General features: G+C 47.0%; 2 protein-coding genes across 2 annotated transcripts; one reads left to right on the plus strand and one right to left on the minus strand.

Annotated features, from left to right (window-relative positions):
- Positions 1-1,372, minus strand: LOC129618226 (uncharacterized). The gene is made up of 3 exons (XM_055533030.1): positions 505-1,372; positions 283-439; positions 1-238 (listed from the first exon to the last, which is right to left on the minus strand). Exons 1-3 carry the CDS (start codon positions 1,370-1,372, stop codon positions 1-3), a joined length of 1,263 nt encoding a protein of 420 aa, XP_055389005.1.
- Positions 1,373-1,651: 279 nt separating this feature from the next.
- LOC129618227 (uncharacterized) lies at positions 1,652-10,094 on the plus strand (the record flags this gene model as incomplete). Its single annotated transcript, XM_055533031.1, is given in 31 exon segments — positions 1,652-1,660; positions 1,715-1,820; positions 2,093-2,522; positions 2,585-2,626; positions 2,675-3,243; positions 3,289-3,416; positions 3,418-3,586; positions 3,638-4,527; positions 4,789-4,892; positions 4,936-5,519; positions 5,574-5,622; positions 5,660-5,724; positions 5,768-5,853; positions 5,855-5,915; positions 5,966-5,998; positions 6,052-6,078; positions 6,132-6,415; positions 6,465-6,642; positions 6,769-6,992; positions 6,994-7,244; positions 7,294-7,352; positions 7,405-7,651; positions 7,703-7,828; positions 8,002-8,188; positions 8,240-8,356; positions 8,430-8,923; positions 8,974-9,209; positions 9,253-9,371; positions 9,373-9,660; positions 9,662-9,799; positions 9,850-10,094. Coding segments are annotated over 31 exon segments (6,545 nt in total), but the record flags the coding sequence as incomplete, so codon positions are not given.
- Between the last annotated feature and the right edge of the window lie 1,587 nt (positions 10,095-11,681).

Genomic DNA, 11,681 nt, shown 5'->3' on the forward strand with positions numbered 1-11,681 from the left:
CTAGGAGAGATCTGTTGCACACCAGCTTGGCAGTTGTGTTTCGAAACTGAAACGGTTTTCCATTGAATACTTCCAAGCATGTAAAAAGATTCCTGAGGCATGAAAGTCTTCATTTGATGGATCTCTTGAATCGAGTTGAACATGAGGAACCCTTCTGAACCAATCAAGGTATCGAGGGACTGAAGGACCATAACAGGGATCATTAACGATTGGATGACCAAGGTATAAAAGTTGGGTCCTGAAATGTCAATCAATAGGAACAGACACTGAATTATTGTATACCGGAGTTGATGAGTTCGACCAGTTTTTGGTCTCAATATAACGAGGGATTCATCCGCTGCACCGTCATAACAAACAAATTCGAGTTCTGTTTCTACATCTTTTCCCTTTTTCGTATTCTCCTCATCAAATCTGTAGATTGCGGATTTTTGATCAACACCTGAACATACCAGAGAGTTCTATAAACATTCAGAGTTCTATACCGAAATCCTCTGTTGCTCTTACAATAAACTTCGCCACGAAGAACGCGTTTCAGCGCTTTTGATGTTCCTTCTGTTTGCTCGACGTGACCAGACAGTGCGAGGCGACAATCCCCAACCACACGGGCCACGTAAGTCTTAGAAACCCTCCCTTCCCGAAATGCGAGCTCGAAAGTTTTTCCTGCTTCTGATGAAATTCCCAATACAACGATTCCGCTAGTCAAGCGATCTAGTCTGTGAAGCGGTCGCAAGGAGCCACTGTCAATCGACGCTAAGCAGCAACAGTTCGAGGGCGGCAAAACTTCGACATTAGAGCTGGGAGGAGCTTTTGGCAGAAGTCTCCTCCCATGGCGCAAATCCTCAAGGAGAGCACCATTCAACGCACTAACCTTCTCTAAATCCATTCCTTCACATTCGTCGCAGATAATTCTCGACTTATGCTTAACAATTTCAATCAAGCTATTGAGTCGATAAGCTGCTCCAGGATGACAAGGAATTCCAACAGGCTTTTCCACAGCAATGATCGACATCGATTCCAAATGGGTGTGACTTCCCATTAAAATTCGTATCGGAAATTCTAGAACTGGCGGCTCAGAAATTGTCGCACGATGTTCAATTCTCTGATTGTTTTTCAGTATGAAGTCACTCGGAACGGTTTCACCATTGATTCGAATTGAACCACGTTCAATCGCACGTTGATAATAATCCCCATTGAAGGCCTTGAACTCGTTCTTCATCACCATCAAAAGTTCTTGTCCCAACCATCGCCGTTTCACAAAAGTCTCAAATAAATGGTCGTATGGTTTAACGAATCGTTGACCATCCCGAAACTCGTAGGGACTCGCCTCATTGCGACTTTCGGACAGAATTTTGCGCCGTTTCCGGTCACCCATGAACCGGACCTGGAAGCAGAGACTGTACATCAGGCTTACTAATCACGGATGGTTCGCAACGCACAACGATCTACACCAGGAAATGTTGGTCTCTACAATCCAGCGAATGAGGCGGATTCGTGTGGCGTCGGTAAGGATTTTTACGGGTGCAACGCTTCACGGCCTGCTTGGTTTTAGGGTGTATCGCCGACATTCAAGGTCGCGCTAGCCGAAAGGTCGTCAGCGACGCCAACAAACTTCTAGTTCGAATGACCCACAGAGGAGCCAAGCAGGGGGAAGATGGCGATGGTAAGGAAGCGTCACTCATAGACAATACAGAGTTCATCGTTTTTCTTTCTTCAGGTGCAGGTCGGTGTCTTGCGTGTCTTTTCTATTTTCATAGTTTCAATCAGGTTTGATGGTGGGAATGCCTCATCGATTTTTCAAGAAGATGTCCCAAACTGGACAGGTATAAGAGAAGCATTGACGACATTTGTCTAATTTCCCTCCCTCCAGCTACCATTCCTGACCCTTCCTCCATTGGGACGCTACGGGGTCGGACAAATTTTTCTACCTAACGGCCTGGAGAATGAAATCCAGCGTGTTGAACTCATGGACCGCGTTGAGGAAGTCGTTCGATCGTGTGGGCTGGCCGTTCTTGGATGGAGAATTCTCCCAACGAAGTCGTCAATACTTGGTGGGATTGATTTATTTTTTCACTTCATTTAAATCTTATTTCAGGACCAAATGGACGCGCAACAGAACCATACATTGTCCAGCTCTTCGTGTCAAGAGTCGCCGATTGTTGTGAAGAAGCAACAGGATTAACTCAAACAGATCATTCGAATATCTACGATGTCTACGATACTGCGGCCTCTTTGGCGCCTCTTGTTGAGAACTGTTACGACCCTGAATCAAGCTTCTCTGCCTTTGACTTGAGCGTTGATCAGATGATGGCGGACCAGCCTAGCGACGGCTGGCCTGCAGATCTGGAGAAGATTTTATTTCTCGCTCGACGAAAACTGTGCAGTTTGAGTGAAATGTACATATGCAGTTTCTCATCAAAAGTTGTTGTCTACAAGGGTCAACTTCAAAGCGAGCAGCTCTTCACATATTTCGATGATCTCATGGATGAAGATTTCACGTCGTATCTAGCAATCGTGCATTCCAGGTTATTTTTTTTTTCCTTACTGCTTGATTCACATAACGCTGAGATTTCCTTCTGTTTTACAGATTTTCAACGAACACTTTTCCCACATGGGATCGAGCTCATCCGTAAGTCATCAAATGCAGTTGAATTCTTAACTTCCTTTGCGCTTCCAGGTTCCGTCGCATCGCGCACAATGGAGAAATCAACACGATAGAAGGAAATAGAAAATGGCTAGCAGCACGAGAGGGGAACGCAGTAGTTCCGAGTGCTTTAGGAACAAAAATTGCCAAAGAGGATCTTCTTCCATTCGAGGAGCCTGCACATGTCACTCATTTCCATTCTCCCGCCCGTATTGGTCCAGCGAAAGAATCCCCCAAGCTCAGGCCCGTCGAGAGTACTAATCGCTTGATCGATACACTCGCAATTCCGACTGATATTGGATCCGCACGGAGAGGATCATTTTCATCGATTGATTCGCACGTTGAAGGACCAAGCGGTTTGGATCGGACTGAAACAATTGAGGAGGAGGAAGAAGAAGGTCCAGGATCCTCATCAGATTCATCAACTCTGGATGGCGTTATCGAATTGTTGATGATGGCTGGAAGAGATTTGGCTGAAGCTGTTATGCTCGTCACTCCTGAAGCAGCCCAGAAGGGAGACCCGAAATGGAAGACAGATTTCAACAGGTACAACTCTTGCTTGATGGAGCCTTGGGACGGTCCCGCCTTGATTGCCTTCACTGGTGAGTTTCTGAAACGAATTGGTCGCTCTAGATATTCTGTCGCAGATGGAATTCAAGTCGGAGCCCAACTGGACCGGAATGGATTAAGGCCGGGAAGGTATGCGATTCTGAAAGACGGGCGGCTGGTTCTGGCAAGTGAAGTTGGTGTTGTTGATATCGCGCCATCATTGGTGATCGAGAAAGGGGCGTTTATCTCCTGGGAGAATGTTGCTCGTTGACTTCCGAGAGAAACGCGTTGTCTCTGATGAAGAGATCAAACTGAGATACGCTCAACGTTATCCGTATGGAGAGTGGCTCTCTCGCTATTCCCTCCAACTGAATCAATTGGCGATAGTGATGACAGGTCAGCTGCCGAATGAAGAATCAAAACGTCTTTATGTTTGACTTGTTCCAGATGAAGAGCTTCGCCGTGAGCTTCAGCTTTCGGCCGAAGAGGCTTCTATCGCACTTCCACCCGCGTCAGTTCGCATTGGAACCCAGAAAAAGCACCGAAGGCATTCAGAGATCAATTTCCATAACGCAGAAGAATCACCTTCCGTTGCAGCAGGCGAAGAACTCGTTGACATGACGGCGCAACTGACCATGTTTGGATATTCCCTAGAGAGACTTGAATTGATACTCTCACCGATGGCAAAATATGCTTCAGAACCCCAAGGATCGATGGGTGATGACACTCCACTAACATGTTTATCTTCATTGCCAAGAACATTCACCGACTATTTCCAACAATCCTTTGCTCAAGGAACGAATCCTTCCATCGACCCCATTCGTGAAGGAAATGTCATGTCGCTCACATGTCCAATAGGGAAGCAGGGAGACATGTTTTCCATCACACATCATCACTCGAAGCGTATATTTCTCGATAATCCTGTAATCTCGCCAGCTCAGTTCAGAGCCTTGAACACTTTACCAGGATATCCATCCGTCTTGCTCGATTTGAGTTGGCCAAAATGTCGCGCTCCATTCGATCTTCTATCACAAATCGAAAAGCTACAGACGGACGCGGAGAAAGCCGTTCTTGATGGCCACCGACTTCTAATTCTCTCAGATCGTCGAGCAGGTGCAAGCCGCTATCCCTTGTGGTCGTCTTTAGCAGTCGGGGCTGTACATCTCCATCTTGTACGAAAACGGTTGCGCATGAATTGTGGAATTGTAGTAGAAACCGGCGAAGCTTGCGAAGTGAATCAGCTTGCGTTCTGTAAGGCAGATGTGTTCTCAATTATTCCTATTGTTGTATCTTTCATCTCAGTGTTGACTTGTGGAGGTGACGCTGTCTATCCATATGTAAGTGTTCAAATCACCACGTGGTTGCTACTGCCTTCTCTTTAGCTTGCATATAAAGCTCTTTCAAACGTTCGGTTTCTTCCTGATGAATGTCCTCTTCCCCTCGATCGTCTAATTGAAAATTATTTGTCTGCGGTGAGAATCGGTTTATTGAGAATTATGTCGAAGATGGGAGTTTGCACGATGCTCAGCTATAAGGTGAGACCATTTCGGTAGAATGGGATGATCGCATTCATTCGTCAGGGAGGATGTTTTTTCCAGCCTCTTGGTGTCGATCGATCTGTTCTCCAGCTCTGTTTCAATGATGCTGTTTCTTCTGTTATCGGTGGTGTTGGTTTCGATATTCTGCGGGATGATATTCTCAGGTGAGACAAAGCAGGGCAACAAGCAAGATGGCTCTTTCTTTAGGTTCCACTGCGCTGCGTATCCTGAGCATCCTGTTCCTGGACTCGTTGATAGAATGCCACCGAGGCATCTGATTGACAACGGAGAGTATCAATTCGTATCAATCCCTGGATCTGAATTGCACGCAAACCATCCAGACACAATCAGATACTTACAAGCTGCCGTCAGGGAGAATAATTTCAAAACCTTTCGTCAGTATTCTGACATTCAAAATGCTCTCATTGATGAAATTGAACTTCGTGGTCAATTGGAATTCATTTATGGAAGCCAGAGAGTGGTCGCGCTGAAAGAGGTTGAACCAGCAAAGGAGATTGTAAAGAGGCTCGTTACAGGCGCGATGTCGTTTGGATCCATCAGCGAGGAAGCGTTTACAACAATTGCCAAAGCAATGAATGCGTTAGACAGCCGCAGTAACGCCGGTGAAGGCGGGGACGTCGATGAGGGATCTGATCCGTCTGCGAGAAACAGAACAAAACAGATAGCAAGTGGTCGTTTTGGGGTCAGCTCTTTCTTTTTGTCCGATTGCGATGAGCTCCAGATTAAATGTGGCCAAGGGGCGACGCCTGGGGAAGGCGGTGAATTGCCAGGTGAGGCTCCGCTTTTGCTGAACAGAACCTCAGAGGGGGTTTTTGTCGCTTCAGGGTATAAAGTTATAGGGAAAGTCCCAGCTATCCGTAAAAGTAAGCTAGGGTTTCATTACCATATTGCTAAACGATCGTTTTTTCAGGTACGGCCCGGGCGTCTCGTTAATCTCTCCACCACCGCATCATGACATGTATTCGATCGAGGATGGTGAGTTCAAGACCACCTTAGTTGTTCTTATCTGGTGCTGCAGTTGCTCAGTTGATTATGGATCTGAAGCATGGGAACCCTCGGGCGCGTATATCGATCAAGCTCGTTGCGAAGCTTGGAGTTGGCGTTTATTGCTGCCGGTTGCGTGAAGGCCAAGTGCGATCATTTATTAATCTCTGGCGCATCTGGAGGTAAAAGGGCGCCCTTGCGCGACCTCATGCTTAAACCCTTCTTTTATCAGGCACTGCATCTAGCAAGCTAATGAAGCGTGCAGGTAACTTGCCATAACTCCAAAGTCACGACTTCCCATTCCACTGTTTTCTTTAGGGTTTCCATGGGAGATTGGTCTTGCTGGTAGGCTAACCGGATTGCTTCAGAAGTCTGATTTGTGATGCATCATACTGCAGAAACTCATCAAACTCTATGTCTTAACGGTCTGAGGGATAAGGCAGTTCTTCAAGTCGACGGACAGCTTAAGACGGGGAGAGATGTTGTTTTTGCCGCCCTTCTTGGTGCTGAGGAATTCGGATTCGCAACTCAACCACTGATTGCGATGGGGTGCCAAATGGCCCGGAAGTGCCACTTGAATGCTTGCCCAACAGGCATCGCGACACAAGACCCACAGTTGAGAAAGCGGTTTGCGGGAAAGCCTGAACAGATCGTTGCCTACTTTTTCATGGTTGCGGAAGAGGTAAGAGAGCGAGCGAGTCAGCCACTGATCCACGATGCGCTCCTTGCAGATTCGCGCTTTTATGGCCCGACTTGGATTCCGTAAATTCAACGATATGATTGGCAGATCGGATCTGCTCCGTCCGAAGAATACCTTATCTGGACACTGGAAGCGGCGTTCACTCGATTTCAGACAACTTCTGGTCCCTGGATGGAAACTTTGTACCCCATTAGATAAATGGCGCTTGGGTTAGCGCCACTCCTGAACCACGCCCAATGTTTTGCTGCTCGGCACAGGATCACGAAATAGACAAGGTTCTTGACAGGTGAGCCTCCCACAGCCCGACTAGAGCACTCACTCTTGCCTTTTCAGAGAAATTATCAGACGCGCTCGTCGGTCGCTCGAGAATCAAATTGGCACGGTGTCTCAGTTCCCAATTCGTAATGTCGATCGAACTGTTGGAGGTCTTCTGTCTTACGAGGTTTCAAAGCGGTATGGGGCTAGGGGTCTTCCCTCGAATACGATCACGGTGAACTTCCGAGGATCAGCTGGGCAAAGTTTCGGATGTTGGCTTGCTCCTGGAATCACATTCGGTTTATCGGGGAGATTGCAACGATTTCGTTGGGAAAGGCCTCAGTGGGGGAACGCTTGTCGTCAAGCCGCCCGCGGACTCCCCATTTTTCTCCGACTCTGATAAAAACATCCTTGTTGGCAACGCAGCTCTTTATGGAGCGACAAATGGAAGGGCATTTTTCGCTGGAGTCGCAGGAGAACGATTTGCAGTTCGTAACAGCGGAGTAACGACGGTCGTTGAAGGATGTGGTGACTATGGATGCGAATACATGACGAGGTACGTTTAAGTCGGCGTAGCGCTCAATTCGTATGGATGTTCTCTCAAGGGGAATTGTCGTAATTCTTGGAAAAACAGGGAGGCATTTTGGAGCTGGAATGAGTGGAGGTGAGCACTAGTTCCAATTCCTGAAGCTGAGAGACTTTGAATGATATCTTAGGTATCGCGTATGTATTGGATTTGGATCCGAAGAACGTCAATGAACAAATAATCCATTTGGAGCCAGTGACGGCAGATCTGGCGGATAAAACTAAGCTCGAACGACAGAACAGCAATGCCGAAGTAGCGGAATCAATGACACGAAAAGATGCAAAAGTTCTGGAAGGGCTTCTACTTGAGCATTTCGAGAGAACTAAATCGAGCGTAGCACGGGACATTCTATCAAAGTTGCCTGAATATTTACCAAGGTGGAGATCCCCGACTTGCATTTTTGTTGTCAAGCCTTTTCTCTCATCTAGGTTTACGAAAGTCTTTCCCGAAGACATGAAACGTGTGCTCAAACAAGCAATAACGGATTACGTGACCAAAGGCTCAAAAGACGCGGTTGCCATCTTGGATGATTGGGATCGGATGATATCCCATAAGCATGAAGGTGAACAGAATTGAAGATGCCACTATTATTGTTGTTCCCAGGGTATCACCTCCAATCTCTTCCCTACACTCTTTCGGAATACGCTGATAAATTTGAGCACCGCAGGAAGCAATTGAAGTAGGGACCTCGCCTCTTTATCCCTACCAATTTCTTTGTATTGTTTAGGCGTCTGAGGGTCCTTGATGTCAGTGAGAGTGCGCTCAAGGTTCTTGGTCATGGAGAAGAGCCGAGTGCTCTCTTCCAATATGCAGCAGATTTAGAAAGAACTGGAAGGCTTGATGATCTTCTTTCCGATGAATGTTCAGAGCAATTGAATGAATTGATGCGGATGGCGCGATTCGTTTACGCCCACGTAAGCCTGAAATGCGTTTTAATTTGGTCTGAATTTTTTGCAATTTTTTAGTGGCGCTCCGGTTACAGCAAGGGATTAAGGAGACAAGATACTGACCTTGTGAAGCGCTTGCTGCCGCCTTCGTTGACCCCGTCGCGCCGAAGTGTTTTGAAGCATTTTCTCTTGGAGGTAAGGAAACTCTTGTCGCGAGGATCGCAGGCCTTTCTTTCAGGAAAAGCGTCAATTGAAAGCCCATTTAAAGGCGCTTGAGGGCTGCGAGTTAGCCGATCAATTGCTTCTTTCATTCAAGCCAAATGCAGAATCCGCACCTCCACGTGTTCTTTCTCCAATGACGGGTGAACAGGTAAGACAGAAATCACAAGACCCTTCTTCATTCTTTCCCTTTTTCAGCAATGGGAGAAGTTCTTCTTCGGCGAACGAAGCCCACCTCAGGAGGACTCCCAAGGCACGCGATACCTTAGAAGTCGCGAGTGTATCAGATTTGGAAACCTTGACATCATCGAATCTCGAGAGTCCAGTAAAGAAATCACCACGACTCAGTCACTTCCGTAAAAGAGATGATTTGAATAGACCACTCGAAGAAAACAAACCATCAGTACAGCAGCAGGACTTCACGACCAAACAACACCACCAGAAGCCTTTTTTGGTTCAATCTCCGGATTCCCTGATGGGCTTTACGCTGTATGCAAAACAGAAGACTGCAGTGAAGTCAGCAGCGAACAGGGTGCTCGACTGGTATGTGCATGACTCTACCTTGACAGATCAACACCATCTTCATATCTTAGGGAGGAAATTGCTTTACCAGTTCAGAGTCGATCAAGACTTTACGACGCCTTGCAAAAGACTCAAGCTGCTCGGTGTTTGGGTTGCGGCGTCCCCACATGCAATTACCCGAATGTAAAGGGTGGCGGATGCCCCCTTGGGAACCGCATTCCCGCCTGGAACGCTCTTGTCGTTGAAGGACAGTGGAAGCTTGCTCTAGAGCGTCTCCTCGATACGAACAATTTCCCTGAGTTTACAGGTCTGTGATGATGCTGTGGGAAATGTCCAGTCCCTTGTTTCAGGTCGCGTGTGTCCGGCTCCATGCGAAGATGCGTGTGCTTTGGTGCCTCAAGATGATTCAGTTGCAATCAAATCGATCGAGCTGGCGATTGTTGAGAAAGGGTTCCAGGAAGGATGGATCAAAACCGTTTCCCCCGAAAATGCGGTCACAGTTTACTGTCGCAGTAATAGGCAGTGGGCCAAGCGGGCTGGCAGCAGCTCATATGTTGAATCGGGTGGGGCACATGGTGACAGTGTTTGAGAAGTCGGATCGAGCTGGAGGGCTTTTAACTTACGGGATTCCTAACATGCGAATCGACAAGAGAAAAGTTGTTCAGCGTCGAATTGAATTACTGGAAGCCGAAGGTGTTCAGTTTAAGTGCAACACGAGCATTGGCAGAGACATTCAACTCTCACAACTATTGAAAGACTTCAGGCGCGGTGTTAGTGGCGGTTGGAACTCAGAAACAAGCTGATGTGAAGATTCCAGGAAGAGAACTTGAAGGGATTGTACAGGGAATGGAATTTCTAACAAGAAACCAAAAAGGCCTCTTCAATTCTGACCTGGATGTAAGAGATGCACTTGTTTTCAGTCGAGTGATTGACTCTCTGGTCTACAGAATGATGAGGTCATCGATGCCGTTGGAAAACGTGTTGTCGTGATCGGAACGGGGAAGCTTGCTACGGATTGCGTGGCCACTGCAGTACGAATGGGTTGCAGCGAAGTGATTCAGCTTGTAGAAGTTGCAAAACAAACAGCGATTCAAGGAAAGGTCGCGGAAAACGCGAAAGTGTTTAAGGTCGAATATGGTCACGAAGAGGCCATTGTGATGCAGGGAGTGGAGCCTCGGGAGTTCGGTGTAAGGTGGGAAAATGGCAGGATAGCGGCTGTTCACTTTCCTGTTCTTTAGACCGATTGAATTTGTGCCTGCGCGCGCTGGATCAACCAATGTTGGCGGCGTTAAGGCTATTCGCGTCCACCCAACTTACACAATTCCAATGCGTATCACTGGAACGGACGAGCCTCCTGTAGAGGTCGTGACTAACAAGTCGTCTTTGGTTGACATCAAGGGGACGGAAAGAACGTACCCTGCTGATTTGGTTTCTACTGGCGCTTAATGGAGCGACGGTGGAAGAGGACTGGAATGCCGATAGCTCGATGGAATTGAAGATTGATGGTTTGGTTCGAGCTGGGACATCTCTTGAGGCTGGATTCAAAGGGGTGTTTGCTTGCGGTGATTGTAGAACGTATGTCGAATAGTTGAACCTCGTTACCTGTATTGCTGCTATTCTTAGGGGACCGTCTCTGGTGGTTTCCGCAATGGCAGAAGGACGGGATGCGGCTATAGCAATCGACAACTATCTCAAATCTATAGCTCGGGAGGAGTCGAAGAATGCAAAAGCGTCTCGAGCTTTGTTGATTAGAGCGTCCGTCCCATCTCTTGTAGAACCTGCCAATTGGAGAAGTTTGTACAAATTTTTCTTTTAGAATATCCGTTTTTTTAATGTTGTATATTGTTTTTCTTGTTCTAGTCACTGTCCATTTTGTTAGGGTTCACGAGGGTTAACATGTACAGGACGACAAAACACAGTAGAGCAGGCTAACACACAAGTCGCACGACCTACGCGACTAGACACTTTTTAGCAGGCGCGAGAACGGTTCCTACTGTCAATTTATTGTTCCATGTAGCATAAAAAATTGTCTCTGTAATGATAGGAACCATTAAGAGACTGGACAGCAGCCGCAAACGAGGCTTCAACACCCTCAGATTCTTTTTTCTTGTTCTAGTAGGGTGTAGCATAAAAAATTGTCTCTGTAATGATAGAACCATTAAGAGACTGGACAGCAGCCGCAAACGAGGCTTCAACACCCTCAGATTCTTTTTTCTTGTTCTAGTAGGGTGTAGCATAAAAAATTGTCTCTGTAATGATAGAACCATTAAGAGACTGGACAGCAGCCGCAAACGAGGCTTCAACACCCTCAGATTCTACTGCATGAATCAAAGTGTCAATTTTGGTTCTCAAACAAAAAGGGATCTCTTCTTGTTGCCGGAGAAATGAGGAGATGGTCAGTACTGTTCGAACCAAAAGTGCTTGTAGAGTACTTGCAACAGCAGATGATCTTGTCCACGTGCTCCATCGATGAAGCGCTTTCAAGACAAATATCCGCGCACATCTCGAGTTGCCTGCATAATTCGTTCCACCCTGCTCGTCACTGCGGAAAACGCTAACGTCGCCTCTCTTGATGTAGGACTCGTCCCAATAGCTGAACAAAATACGCGTCCTCATTGAAAATGTTTGGAAGCTTCCTGTTCAAACACTCTCACTTCGACTTCTTGGTTCTTCCGAAGCGTGCGGTGTTCGAAACTCAGACATCAATTCTCCAAGGTTTGACGCAATGCTGAATCCGCGCTTCGACCTGTGACGATTTCTAGAAGCCATTCACCCACTT

The sequence above is a fragment of the Condylostylus longicornis genome, unplaced genomic scaffold (assembly GCF_029603195.1).
Source record: "Condylostylus longicornis isolate FDR11 unplaced genomic scaffold, ASM2960319v2 ptg000770l, whole genome shotgun sequence".
In the NCBI taxonomy this organism is placed as follows: domain Eukaryota; kingdom Metazoa; phylum Arthropoda; class Insecta; order Diptera; family Dolichopodidae; genus Condylostylus; species Condylostylus longicornis.